The sequence below is a fragment of the Oncorhynchus kisutch genome, linkage group LG2 (assembly GCF_002021735.2).
Source record: "Oncorhynchus kisutch isolate 150728-3 linkage group LG2, Okis_V2, whole genome shotgun sequence".
In the NCBI taxonomy this organism is placed as follows: Eukaryota; Metazoa; Chordata; class Actinopteri; order Salmoniformes; family Salmonidae; genus Oncorhynchus; species Oncorhynchus kisutch.
In genome coordinates this window covers 6,309,472-6,324,706 of record NC_034175.2, presented here as the reverse complement: position 1 = coordinate 6,324,706, position 15,235 = coordinate 6,309,472, and the positions used below count along the sequence as shown (strand labels likewise).

Genomic DNA, 15,235 nt, shown 5'->3' with positions numbered 1-15,235 from the left:
TGCAAAACTGATAGACATACCCCAAGCGACTTACAGCTGTAATCGCAGCAAAAGGTGGCGCTACAAAGTATTAACTTAAGGGGGCTGAATAATTTTGCACGCCCAATTTTTCAGTTTTTGATTTGTTAAAGTTTGAAATATCCAATAAATGTCGTTCCACTTCATGATTGTGTCCCACTTGTTGTTGTTGAAAGTTTTATCTTTATGTTTGAAGCCTGAAATGTGGCAAAAGGTCGCAAAGTTCAAGGGGGCCGAATACTTTCGCAAGGCACTGTACACTGAATAGAACAGTATCTAACACTTACAGTCATACACTGAATAGAACAGTAGCTAACACTTACAGTCATACACTGAATAGAACAGTAGCTAACACTTACAGTCATACACTGAATAGAACAGTATCTAACACTTACAGTCATACACTGAATAGAACAGTATCTAACACTTACAGTCATACACTGAATAGAACAGTATCTAACACTTACAGTCATACACTGAATAGAACAGTATCTAACACTTACAGTCATACACTGAATAGAACAGTATCTAACACTTACAGTCATACACTGAATAGAACAGTAGCTAACACTTACAGTCATACACTGAATAGAACAGTAGCTAACACTTACAGTCATACACTGAATAGAACAGTATCTAACACTTACAGTCATACACTGAATAGAACAGTATCTAACACTTACAGTCATACACTGAATAGAACAGTATCTAACACTTAGTCATAATAACAACTGCATACCAGGTCACTTTACAAGATATTCTTTATTTAAAAATATAGACAATTGATCAAATTTGTTCAAACCTTAATCAAACAAAGCAATGCCTGCATATACTGTATATGATTTCAAAATAAAAATAGTTTGTCTTTAGTAAAATCACCTGTAACAATTCAATGTTAAAAAGTGCTGTCTAATATCATACAATCCAATACATGGCATTTCACTGTACTTGTGCGCCTGACATTAAAAACTAAACTTGAGTGCCATCTATCTACAGTGGCAAGAAAAACAATATGTGAACCCTTGGAATAATCTGGATTTCTGCATAAATTGGTTGTACAATTACATCTGAACTTCGTCTAAGTCACAGACAAACACAGTCTGCTTAAACTAATAACACACAAATTACTGTATTGAATACATCATTTAAACATTCAGTGTAGGTTGGAAAAGTATGTGAACCCCTAGGCTAATGACTTCTCCAAAAGCTAATTGGAGTCAGGAGTCAGCTAAACTGGATTCCAATCAATGAGATGAGATAGGAGATGTTGGTTAGAGCTGCCCTGCCCTATAAAAAAAACCTGTCTATTTGTGGAAAAATCACCCTGATTAACTCTTTAGTTATATATCCCAGTTTACCTATTTGCTTATGGTTTTGCCTACACCTTGCGTCCTGCTTTTAAATTATACGAACCAAAAAATATTCAGTTTTATTTGGAATGGCAAACCAGACAAAATTAAAAGGGCCTATTTGTATAACGAATATGAATTCGGTGGGTAGAAATTATTAAATGTTAAAGCATTAGACCTCTCACTAAAGGCATCAGTCATACAAAAGTTATACTTAAATCCAAACTGGTTCTCTAGTCAATTGGTACAAATGTCTCATCCTATATTCAGGAAGGGCCTTTTTCCCTTTATTCAGATTACACCGGCTCACTTTCGGTTGTTTGAAAAGGAAATCATCTCGAAAAATTTCTTAATTTTTTAAACAAGCCTTAGAAAGTTGCTTGGAATTTCAGTTTAATCCACCTGAAAGGACGGAACAAATAGTACAACAAATATTGTGGTTAAATTCAAATATACTAATTGATCAAAAAAACTGTATGTCGAATATTTTTTTTTAAAAGGTATAATTTTTGTGAATGATATCATAAATAGGACTGGTGGAGTTGTCACACATGCAGCTAACACAGACATATGGAAATGTCTGCTCTACCCAAAATTACAACCAATTAATTGCAGCATTACCACAAAAATGGAAGAGGCAAGTAGAAGGGGGAAAAAGTAAGGAACTTGTGTGTCGGCCCTGTATTAAAGAACATAAATGGTTAAAGAAAAGTGGATGATCCAGAAGAAGATTGGGAGAATGTCATATGGTCAGATGAAACCAAAATATAACTTTTTGGTAAAAACTCAACTCGTCGTGTTTGGAGGACAAAGAATGCTGAGTTGCATCCAAAGAACACCATACCTACTGTGAAACATGGGGATGGAAACATCATGCTTTGGGGCTGTTTTTCTGCAAAGGGACCAGGACGACTGATCCGTGTAAAGGAAATAATGAATGGGGCCATGTATCGTGAGATTTTGAGTGAAAACCTCCTTCCATCAGCAAGGGCATTGAAGATGAAACGTGGCTGGGTCTTTCAGCATGACAATGATCCCAAACACACCGCCCGGGCAATGAAGGAGTGGCTTCGTAAGAAGCATTTCAAGGTCCTGGAGTGGCCTAGCCAGTCTCCAGATCTCAACCCCATAGAAAATCTTTGGGGGGAGTTGAAAGTCCATGTTGCCCAGCAACAGCCCCAAAACATCACTGCTCTAGAGGAGATCTGCATGGAGGAATGGGCCAAAATTCCAGCAACAGTGTGTGAAAACCTTGTGAAGACTTGTGAAGAAAATGTTTGACCTCTGTCAAATAAACTTTTGTTATTTACCAAATACTTATTTTCCACCATAATTTTCAAATAAATTCATTAAAAATCCCACAATGTGATTTTCTGGATTTTTAAAATCATTTTGTCTGTCATAGTTGAAGTGTACCTATGATGAAAATTACAGGCCTCTCATCTTTTTAAGTGGGAGAACTTGCACAATTGGTGGCTGACTAAATACTTTTTTGCCCCACTGTATGTGTATATGTATGCATGCGTGTATGGATATATATATTTACCAAAAAATATGGGTGATTGGAAATGCAGACAATTACATTGGAAGCAACATTCTAAAAATATATATATATATATATATTTTTTTAAATAAAAAAAAATTACTCACAAAATTTGAGTTTGCTATTCACAAGAAGCATTGCCTGATGTGAACCATGCCTCGAACAAAAGACCCAAGATTAAGAATTGTTGACACCAGGCAAAGCAGGAAAGGGTTACAAAAGTATTGCTAAAAGCCGTCCTGCATAGACGACTGCAAGAGCACAGTGCAGAATGCTCAATGAGGTTACGAAGAATCCTAGTGTCAGCTAAAGACTTACAGAAATCTCTGGAACATGCTAACATCTCTGTTGACGAGTCTACGATACGTAAAACAGAAAACAAGAATGGTGTTCATGGGAGGACACCACAGGAAAAGCCACTGCTGTCCAAACAAAAACCATTGTTGCACGTTTGAAGTTCGCAAAAGAGCACCTGGATGTTCCACAGCGCTACTGGCAAAATATTCTGTGGACAGATGAAACTAAAGTTGAGTAGTTTGGAAGAATCACACAATATTATGTGTGGAGAAATAAGGCACAGCACACCAACATCAAAACCTCATCCCAACTGTAAACTATGGTCGAGGCTGCTATGCTGCTTCAGGGCCTGGACAGCTTGCTATCAGATGGAACAATTAATTCCCAGGTTTATCAAGACATTTTTCAGGAGAATGTAAGGCTGTCTGCCAATTGAAGCTCAACAGAAGTTAGGTGATGCAACAGGACAACACCTCAAAACAAAGAAGTAAATCAACATAATGGCTTCCACAGAAGAAAATAAGCCTTCTGGAGTGGCCCAGTCAAAGTCCTGACTTTCTGGAGTGGCCCAGTCAAAGTCCTGACCTTCTGGAGTGGCCCAGTCAAAGTCCTGACCTTCTGGAGTGGCCCAGTCAGAGTCCTGACCTTCTGGAGTGGCCCAGTCAGAGTCCTGACCTTCTGGAGTGGCCCAGTCAGAGTCCTGACCTTCTGGAGTGGCCCAGTCAGAGTCCTGACCTTCTGGAGTGGCCCAGTCAGAGTCCTGACCTTCTGTAGTGGCCCAGTCAAAGTCCTGACCTTCTGGAGTGGCCCAGTCAAAGTTCTGACCTTCTGGAGTGGCCCAGTCAAAGTCCTGACCTTCTGGAGTGGCCCAGTCAAAGTCCTGACCTTCTGTAGTGGCCCAGTCAGAGTCCTGACCTTCTGGAGTGGCCCAGTCAGAGTCCTGAACTTCTGTAGTGGCCCAGTCAAAGTCCTGACCTTCTGTAGTGGCCCAGTCAAAGTCCTGACCTTCTGTAGTGGCCCAGTCAAAGTCCTGACCTTCTGGAGAGGCCCAGTCAAAGTCCTGACCTCAACCCGATTGAGGTGCTGTGGCATGACCTCAAGAGAGCGGTTCACACCAGACATCCCAAGAATATTGCTGAAACAGTTTAATAAATAGGAATGGTCCAAAATTCCTCCTGACCGTTGTGCAGGTCTGATCCGCAACTACAGAAAACGTTTGGTTGAGGTTATTGCTGTCAGAGGGTCAACCAGTTATTAAATCCAAGTGTTCACATACTTTTCCCACCCTGCACTGTGAATTTTTACACGGTGTGTTCAATAGATATGAAAGTATATAATTGTTTGTGTGTTATTAGTTTAATCAGACTGTGTTTGTCTATTGTTGTGACTCAGATGAAGATCAGATCAAATTTTATGACCAATTTATGCAGAAGTCCAGGTAATTCCAAAGGGTTCACATACTTTTCCTTGCCACTCTATCCATCCCTAATTTCCATGTTTAGTCTCCCAGAGTTCAGTCAGCCCTGCAGAGTGACAGGTGTGTCCTCTGACTAAGTGATCCTGAACAATGGCGGCATGATGATGGGGCTTTAAGGAATGTCAATAACTCAGGGATAACACCTACAGAAGACCTGCCTGTGCCCTAACAGTACTGACACAGATATAAGAATCAATCACTTGTGGTGATCCAAAACCACGGCACAGAGACAACCTGGATGGGTGTGATTGAATAGTACAGTGAATATGGTACAGTGAGAAGAAATATGACAGATTGATACCTAACTAACCTATTTTGTAAAACAAGAATATGTACTTCAAGACAGTAGTAAAAGACAGCAAAACTACAGTAGTTTTATCTTCACGCCCAAGCAGCAACTTATCAAAGAACCATTCAAATATACAACATCCTCCTATGCAGCATTAATAACCATATACAAACCAATACAAAGACTTCAAATATGACATATAATGCTAATATCTTTTGATATGTTTGTGGTTGATTAATGCAAGATCGAGACAGAAGGAATCTGTATAGCTTTTAGCTTCCCTATCTAAATATTTGCTTGAGTACTACTGCAACACCAGTAAATAATACATTTCACATTTACATTTTAGGCATCCTTATCCAGAGCGATTCACAGGAGAAATTATGGTTAAGTGTCTTGTTCAAGGGCACAGACAGATTTTTATCACGTTATCAGCTCAGGGATTCGAACCAGCAACCTTTCAGTTACTGGCTACCTGTCGCCACCTAATACTCAGTAATATAGAACTGTAATACTATAGATGGGTGTTAAATCTGTAGTACTCTAAACACGACATTTAACTAAATTCTTAGTGTGGTTCTCATACCTGTGTGTGACACATTACAAGTTTGCCTGTTTTACAAACAACACTGTCTAAAACTGCTTTGTAACATACGATTCCTCACTCATTGGTTTGAATGAGCAACAAAAAAAACATGAGAACAGTATGGCAGTTGGCAATCAATAAACAGGCTCACTGCCATTAGGACATATTGTGAAAGCATGGCATCACTTCCACCTAGTCTATCAGATCTGGACCAGGTGGAACAACTACCATATTGCTTAAACTGTACCAATCCTATTCTCTCAGGTCTACACAAGTAAGGTCAGGGACAAGGGGATGAGTCTGTGGGTCTGATCTTCTCTCTCTACTGATCTCCATACTTGGTCTATACAGTCTGCATCTCTCTCCCTCTACTGATCTCCATACTTGGTCTCCAGCTCCTCTGCAGTCCCTCCCAGGTCCATGTCTCTCAGCTTATCCAGCAGGTGGTACAGTAGAGGGCGTGCTAGCACCCCTCCCCCTCCCTGAGCACTTCCCTTAGCCCAGACCCTCAGCATCTGGTACTGGGCTTCCTTAGTGTCACGGAGGTGGTCATTCTCAGCCCTCTCTATCACTATGTCACTCACACCCAGCGAACGCACCAGCTCCTTCACACGACGCAGAGGGACTTGGTCCAACACCGAGTAGATCAACTCAGAGACTGGAGGGAGAGAGGAACAGAGAAAGGTGATAGGAGGGGAGTTAGATTAAAATAGAGTTCAATATACACTACATGGCTAAAAGTACGTGGACACCATAGACAAACATTGGCAGTAGAATGGCCTTACTGAAGAGCTCAGTGACTTTCAACGTGGCACCGCCATAGGATGCCACCTAAGTCAGTTCGTAACATTTCTGCCCTGCTAGAGCTGCCCGGGTCAACTGGTCAACAATTTGATTGATTGATCCTGAGGGTTGCATCACTGCCTGGTATGGCAATTGCTCGGCCTCAGACCGCAAGGCACTACAGACGGTAGTGCATACGGCCCAGTACATCACTGGGGCCAAGCTTCCTGCCATCCAGGACCTCTATGCCAGGCGGTGCCAGAGGAAGGCCCTAAAAATGGTCAAAGACTCCAGCCACTCTAGTCATAGACCGTTCTCTCTGCTACCGCACAGAAAGCGGTACCGGAGTACCAAGTCTAGGTCCAAAAGGTTTCTTAACAGCGTCTACCCCCAAGCCATAAGACTCAGCTAATCAAAGGACTACTCAGACCCCTCTTTTACGCTGCTGCTACTCTCTGTTTATTATCTATGCATAGTCACTACCTGCTTGTACATATTGCTATTGTTATTTTACTGCTGCAGTTCAATTATTTGTTACTTTTACTTTTTATTAACACTTATTTTTCAGAACTTCTTAAAGCATTGTTGGTTAAAGGCTTGTAAGTAAGGATTTAACTGTAAAGATCTACACCTGTTGTATTCGGCACATGTGCCAAATAACATTTGATTTGATTTGTAAAGCTCACCGCCATTGGACTCTGGAGCAGTGGAAACGAGTTCTCTGGAGTCATGAATCACGCTTTACTATCTGGCAGTCCAACGGACAAATCTGGGTTTGGTGGATGCCAGGAAAAAGCTACCTGCCCGAATGCATAGTGCCAACTGTAAAGTTTGGTGGAGGAGGAATAATGGTTTGGGGCTGTTTTTCATGGTTCTGGCTAGGCACCTTAGTTCCAGTGAAGGGAAATCTTAACACTACAGCATACAACGACATTCTAGACGATTCTGTGCTTCCAACTTTGTGGCAACAGTTTGGGAAAGCCCTTTCCCGTTTCAGCATGACAATGCCCCCTTGCACAAAGCGAGGTCCTTACAGAAATGGTTTGTTGAGATTGGTGTGGAAGCACTTGACAGGTCTGCACAGAGCTCTGACCTCAACCCCATCGAACACCTTTGGGAGGAATTGGAATGCCGACTGAGTCAGGCCTAATCGCCCAACCTCACTAATGCTCGTGGCTGAACGGAAGCAAGTTCCCGCAGCAATGTTTCAACATCTAGTGGAAAGCCTTCCCAGTAGAGTGGAGGCTGTTATAGCAGCAAAGGGGGGAGCAACTCCATATTAACGCCCATGATTTTGGAATGAGATGTTTGACAAGCAGGTGTCCATATACTTTTGGCCATGTAGTGTATCTAAAAAAACTTTCACATTCCAACACACAAAGCTTGGTTTTCGTGAATTTTCAGAACATTTGGGGAAGTAAAAATGTATTTCCATTCAAGAAAACTTAACCCTAACCTTAACCCAACCCTAACTCCTAGCCCTAACCTTTAAAATCCTCACCTTTTCAGAATTGTTCTTGTTGTCCTACCTTGTCAGAACATTCTGCTGACTCGTCAGGACATTCTAGTCTGGATACGATAGGGAAACATGTGCACCCAGACACATTCGCATGCACACACTTACTCTTGATCTCCTTGGGGACACAGTCCGGTAGCTTGCTGAGGAGCTCCTGTTCACACTCACACACTGGGATACTCTGGTTGAGAACGTTCTCCGAGGCCTCTTGGATCAGCCTCTACAATCACAGAAAATGGAAAACATCAGAATTCTACTATATAGAACTGCATCCGATCCCAGTACATCCTAAACCCGGGGAGCACAACACAATCAATAAAGGAAATCCTATTGGTTTCCTCCCATCACTATGGTGCAAACAGTCTATAAATGCTCTTGAGTGTTCAAAACAGTAGTTGAAATGGTATCTATTTTTTCTCCAATAAAACCCTTTAAAGGTTTTTATCAGATTGGGTTTGTCCAGTCAGGTCAGAGGTGAAATACGAGATGTCAGGGGTCAAAGGTGAGAGGTCAGAGATGTGTCTCACCCGAGTAGACTTCTCGGAGCCCTGAGAGGTGATCTCAGCAGAGAGAAAGGAGCTTGACCCCTTGGGTTTCCGTCGGACCACTAGTACGCCCATTATCCCCATCACCACCAGCAGCACCACACAAACACAGCCGAACGCAGCCAACAGGTAGGGAGACCAAACACCCCATCCAGTGTCTTTAGCTGGAAAGAGGGGCAGACATGCAGAGTGAGAGGATGAATTCATGCTGTAGCCCTTACGGCAAATGTGAAACAGCCACTACTGAAACAGTCTAATTCCAATATATTTAAGCATAACAAAAAAAAGTTTCAAAGTATCTTGTAACCCACCAAATAAACAAACTATGTTTCTAGCCAGAACCCAGCCACAAAGTATCAGAAACTCACGTTTGGGAGTGGGATCTGTGCCTGAAGCACACTCCTGCTGACAGTCAGCTGATCTACAACTGGAGAGAAGATACACAGAGGAAATTGTGTTATTGAAGAGGAAGTGGCCCGTTTGTGAAGAGGAAATGATTAGTATTGAGTCATGTGATGAACAGCTCTACAGAAGAACCATTCAGGCCTGTTGCAGCATACCCCCCTCCGGAAAGACAGAACACTGAAAGAGACCAGCGCTTTATCAGTGGTCAGCACTGCCTAAGGTCTTGATGAGCAGTAAATTAGGGTGAATCAGGTGTGTTAGTGCTGGGCGGGAACTAAAGCCTGGAGATGATGACCTTCTCCAACCTTACATAACAAACAGACTATAGGTCTCCAGGACCAGGGTTGGTGTGACCACAAAACAGCTGACATGGCAAAATACTTCTGTCTTTTAACTCACCCACAGAAAGAAGTTTGTTGCACAACGTTGCAGACAGTTTCTATTAAACTTCCCATTTACATGCAGAATGTTCATAAAGCAGACAAACCCAAGAGTTTTAACAGACAAGCCAGTACTTACTTTTGGCATGGAAGACAGTTCCTGTTGTTTTTCTTGTTTCGGAAGTCCTTACATTCACACACTGTATCGCTCTCTGGAGTACCTGTCAACAACAGTATGTACACTCAGTACACACACAAACAAATAGTACAACAAAACAAAAAATGGGTTGTTCTTACTATGTAATAACCATTATACTGTGTAATCCATAAGTAAATACCAGGTTGGGTGGAAAAACGTGAAACATTATGAAGACAAACTCACATGGTTGCGTTTCTCTCTCTCCAGGTCCACATGTCTTGCAACGGAGGCACTCCCGTGTTACTGAGTCTATTCTCTTTTTGTAGAAGCCTTCAATGCAGCGACACACTGTGTTCCTAATCTTCTTGCATGGTGACACCTCTTCCTCATTGTCTACTGGTGCATGGAACAACACAGCCAAGAACAGAGAGAAAGAGAATGCGGAGGGGGCAGAGAGAGAAGCCATTTGTTATCATATCATACCATACTGAGACCATCTATAGTGATGACATTTTTTTAAATGGATTTTGTAAAAAAATGGCATGTTATTGTAAATTGTACGTTTTTCTAAATAAATGTATAGTACCATCACAGCGTGTACAACGGAGGCAGTTCTTGGCGTAGTTACTCCTCTCTAGGTATGTCCTGCCCTCTTTACAGGGTTCACATTGGCTCTCACCCTCTTTAGTGCAGTCCTCCTTCAACTTAAACCCTGGAGAACACAAGGCATACATACTCTTAGGGGGGGGGGGGGGGCAACACAATCCAGCATATTTATTTACTGTAAAACAGAGCTAAAACTAGGTTAGAGAGTGACAAATATAGTCAACAGTATGTAAGGCCTATAGTGTGACAGATGACAGGTAAGACAAGAAGAGTATAATCTTGAAATAAGGTTTTTGTTTAAAGCTGGAATCCTTAACTGGTGAAACTGCCACGTCCATTTAGGATATTACAACAACAAAGAAGTTACTGCAAACAACATTGGTTTTCCCCCTCTGACACCTCTACAGAGCCACACATCTCCCCCACTGCACTGAACGAGCCAATTGAAGCACACCTAGCATTCTCCTTTGCCTTCTGCAACATTTGGTGATCCAGAAACAAGAGATCACTTATGTGGCTGTTTTGTATGGAAATCTGGGAATATTTGGCCAATGAAACATTTCTGGTTCCTCTCAGCGGAAAATAAAAGAGACTTTTAAAACAGAATTGAGTGAAGTAGCATCAAATATGTTGAATGAGTAACTAATGAGCAACTAATGAGCATGGAGAGTTTGATGAAATGACCTTATATCTTTCAGTCCAATACAGCTGTTTACTTACTTTCTAGCTCTTCGTTTAGATGCACGCTTTTTGTAAATACCAGTAGGTAACTGTCCTCTCCAAGTTTAGCTGGAATTTAGCCCCGAAAATATTTGGATAATGTGATTGGTTGACGATATGACATTGGCCTACGTTTCTTCTTGACCTGCGTAGAATATCAGATCTCAACCACATTGGAGAAGTGTTAAAAACGTCCATCAGCAGTTGAAACAATAAGAAATCATAAACAAGTTGAGGGATGGGGCTGGAGAAACGTAACCACTCTCAAATTCATAGACAGAGCTATGCTATGAGACCATCCATCATATCAACATGATAGTTGTAACCATGTTTTGAGACTATACAAAGTTTGTTTAGATTTACTTTGTTTACAAACATTGGAGTAAAACAAGCTTATATTTTGGGTTCTGATGGGGTACGACAGTTGAACTAAGCTCATGGGGCATTTCTAGTATATTCTTCAAAAATCACTGGATACATATCATTAATTAAGTCAAAAAATTGAGGCAGCTACTGTAGATTTCCCCTTTAACATCACCAGCACCACATCCTTAAGATATAAACTCAGCAAAAAAAGAAACATCCCTTTTTCAGGACTCTGTCTTTCAAAGATAATTCAATCCAAATAACTTCACAGATCTTCATTGTAAAGGGTTTAAACACTGTTTCCCATGCTCAATGTTCAATGAACGATAAACAATTAATGAACATACACTTGTGGAACGGCTTACAGACAGTAGGCAATTAAGGTCATAGTTATGAAAACTTTCTACTGACTCTGAAAAACACCAAAAGAAAGATGCCCAGGGTCCCTGCTCATCTGCGTGAACGTGCCTTAGGCATGCTGCAAGGAGGCATGAGGACTGCAGATGTGGCCAGGGCAATAAATTGCAATGTCCGTACGGCGAGACGCCTAAGACAGCGCTACAGGGAGACAGGACGGACAGCTGATCGTCCTCGCAGTGGCAGACCACGTGTAACAACACCTGCACACGATCGGTACATCCGAACATCACACCTGTGGGACAGTTACAGGATCGCAACGGAAACTGCCCAAGTTACACCAGGAACACACAATCCCTCCATCAATGCTCAGACTGTCCGCAATAGGCTGAGAGAGGCTGGACTGAGGGTTTGTAGGCATGTTGTAAGGCAGGTCCTCATCAGACATCACCGGCAACAACGTCACCTATGGGCACAAACCCAACGTCGCTGGACCAGACAGGACTGGCAAAAGGTGCTCTTCACTGACGAGTCGCGGTTTTGTCTCACCAGGGGTGATGGTCGGATTCGCGTTTATCGTTGAAGGAATGAGCGTTACACTGAGCTCTGTACTCTGGAGCGGGATCGATATGGAGGGTGGAGGGTCCATCATGGTCTGGGGCGGTGTGTCACAGCATCATCGGACTGAGATGGTTGTCATTGCAGGCAATCTCAACGCTGTGCATTACAGGGAAGACATCCTCCTCCCTCATGTGGTACCCTTCCTGCAGGCTCATCCTGACATGACCCTCCAGCATGACAATGCCACCAGCCATACTGCTCATTCTGTCCGTGATTTCCTGCAAGACAGGAATGTCAGTGTTCTGCCATGGCCAGGGAAGGGCCTGGATCTCAATCCCATTGAGCACGTCTGGGACCTGTTGGATCGGAGGGTGAGGGCAAGGGCCATTCCCCCCAGAAATGTCTGGGAACTTGCAGGTGCCTTGGTGGAAGAGTGGGGTAACATCTCACAGCAAGAACTGGCAAATCTGGTGCAGTCCATGAGGAGATGCACTGCAGTACTTAATGCAGCTGGTGGCCACACCAGATACTGACTGTTACTTTTGATTTTGACCCCCCTTTGTTCAGGGACACATTATTCCATTTCTGTTAGTCACATGCCTGTGGAACTTGTTCAGTTTATGTCTCAGTTGTAAAATTTCTATGAACATAAGATTCAACACATGTTAAGTTTAAATAAACGCAATTGACAGTGAGAGGACGTTTCTTTTTTTGCTGAGTTTAGTATATTGCCATAAGGGCAACATGACTGCAAGAGAAAGGTTGGAATGTCAATTCTCATCAAATAATATGAAGTCAATGAAATACGGGACAAACAAACCTTTTTTCTAAATTAGTAGTGTTTTAATTTGTTGATAAAATAAGGGACATGATTATTTGGTTGTGGGAAAAAATGAGGGACTGTCCGGCACAATCCGGGACATATAGTTACCCTCGTTCTGGGGCAAACAGTGGCACTGTTTCCCTTAATGCATAGTGTATGGAAAAGTATAAGTTACAGCTACGTTACACTCGGGAAAGGAAAGGCCCAGTTGTATAAGTGCAGTGTAATATAGTACAGTACAGAAGGCCTACCTTCATGGCACTTTCGACAGCATGTCCCGTTAGCAGTGCGGTAATGACTCCCCTCAAGGCATTGCAACTCCTGGGTCCTATCAGGAGGTGGTGGTGCCGAGAGGGAGGGGTCTACTGACCAGCACTGCAACATTACATTACATTGTTGTTATAGAACAGATCCAATCAAATACCAGTCATATGTAATTACTGAAAATATGTTATAACTGATTGACAGGACACTGTATAGGCCTATTCCTGAAATGATTGACTAATTTATTTACGGATTTAATAATGTATTAACACTGAACTGAATGGTGTGCATAATTGATAAATGTGATAGTTGATGAGTTGGTGGGGGTTGATTGATTGATGTATTGATGAGAAATAATTACGACTAGATGGGGCATTATGCATCTGTTCATGTTAAAGTTTCTTACCACTACGAGCAGAGCGCAAACGTTCAGAATGCATTTTTCCTTCCATTTCCCTCTCAAGACGTCCATTCTTTCACACCACTCTTCTCACTAACACCATCTTTAAAAGAACAACACCTGTAGAAAGGAGAGATGGGGTAAGACGTGTGACAAAACTCTCTAGACTTACCTTTCTTCTAGTGCAAAGAAAATGTTGTCAATATGAATCAGTATTAAGTTCAAAAATAACTTTTTACTACCATGTCAAGGCTATATAGATATGAACTTGTATGGTTTAAAATTCATAGCCTAGCTAGCATTATAACGTAAGTGTCGGAAAATAATTTAACTAATTAACTTTATTTTTTTTAGAACTTAACCGTTCGTTATCTTGGCAAGGCAGTTAAGAACAAATTCTTATTTACATTGACGGCCTACACCGTCGCTGGGCCAATTGTGTGCGGCACTATGGGACTCCCAATCATGCCCGGTTGTGATACAGCCTGGATTCGAATCAGGATGTCTGACGCCTCTAGCACTGAGATACAGTGCCTTAGACCGCTGCGCCAGTCGGGAGCCCATTTAAATTGAGGTAAATTATTTTCCGGTTTTCCGGGACGTACGTTACAGCTAGGCTATGCATTTTAATTTATACAAAGTTCGTATCTATTTCAAGAATAAAACTCCGCTAAAGCTACAATGATAACCGAGAAAACGTATTTTGTTTCGATTTCACTGTAGCTTACGCCCACCGTTTTAGCCGCAGAGGTCCGATATCAATCTCTTTTCCCAAAACTACAGGCGGAGAGTTACCGTCACTTACCTTGATCAAAACCGCTCCTACATGACAAATAGTGATGCAGTCGAGTCTCCAAAATTAAAATCTATTTTTAGTAAAAGTTTAAGAAATATAGTCCAATCTCCCAAGAGACGCCCGGGTGTTAAATCGCGAGTTCTAGAGAGGGGGCGGACTCAAACTGGAAAATGGACACGTCATGCTCGTAAAGTTATTGCTTCACCGCACCCAGGCTTTAAGGAAGTCTGAATTGCAGTGCGTGATACAGGTTACACCATAGGTAATAGGATAAATACTTATGTAACTAGATTGAGCAATAGCAGACTGTGCGCATATGGGTCACAAGAGACATTTCCCAAGTGTATACAAAAACAACAATTGAAACACCTGCACGGTGCTTGGGGGGTTGTTTCTAAATCGGGATGTAGCATAATGCTAAAAATGCCTATTGCCTATTGGAGCAACAGGTGAGAGGGGGGTATGTTAGGCGGTTTTTTTATTTTTACATTTAGCATCACCAGCATCACCAGCATCACTAGTGTAGTCTGGCCCAGGAGTGGGAAGGTGAACGGAAAGGCTCTGGAGCAACGAACCGCCCTTGCTGTCTCTGCCTGGCCGGTTCCCCTCTTTCCACTGGGATTCTCTGCCTCTAACCCTATTACAGGGGCTGAGTCACTGGCTTACTGGGGCTCTCTCATGTCTTCCCTGGAAGGGGTGCGTCACCTGAGTGGGTTGATTCACTGATGTGGTCATCCTGTCTGGGTTGGCGCCCCCCCCTTGGGTTGTGCCATGGCGGAGATCTTTGTGGGCTATACTCAGCCCTGTCTCAGGATGGTAAGTTGGTGGTTGAAGATATCCCTCTAGTGGTGTGGGGGCTGTGCTTTGGCAAAGTGGGTGGGGTTATATCCTTCCTGTTTGGCCCTGTCCGGGGGTGTCCTCAGATGGGGCCACAGTGTCTCCTGACCCCTCCTGTCTCAGCCTCCAGTATTTATGCTGCAGTAGTTTATGTCGGGGGGCTAGGGTCAGTTTGTTA

General features: G+C 42.5%; 1 protein-coding gene across 2 annotated transcripts; it reads right to left on the bottom strand.

Moving 5' to 3' along the window:
• Positions 1-5,033: 5,033 nt before the first annotated feature.
• Positions 5,034-14,449, bottom strand: LOC109906159 (tumor necrosis factor receptor superfamily member 1A-like). 2 transcript variants are annotated; one of them, XM_020503799.2, is made up of 10 exons: positions 14,230-14,449; positions 13,431-13,544; positions 13,012-13,135; positions 9,914-10,039; positions 9,571-9,723; positions 9,328-9,409; positions 8,772-8,830; positions 8,386-8,567; positions 7,967-8,078; positions 5,034-6,217 (listed from the first exon to the last, which is right to left on the bottom strand). In XM_020503799.2, the coding sequence occupies exons 2-10, from the start codon at positions 13,494-13,496 to the stop codon at positions 5,928-5,930; spliced, it is 1,194 nt and encodes a 397-aa protein (XP_020359388.1). In that variant the 5' UTR covers positions 13,497-13,544; positions 14,230-14,449; the 3' UTR covers positions 5,034-5,927. The 2 variants fall into 2 exon arrangements, with proteins under 2 accessions (XP_020359388.1, XP_020359395.1); XM_020503806.2 differs by having other exon boundaries at positions 9,571-9,720; positions 14,230-14,385.
• Between the last annotated feature and the right edge of the window lie 786 nt (positions 14,450-15,235).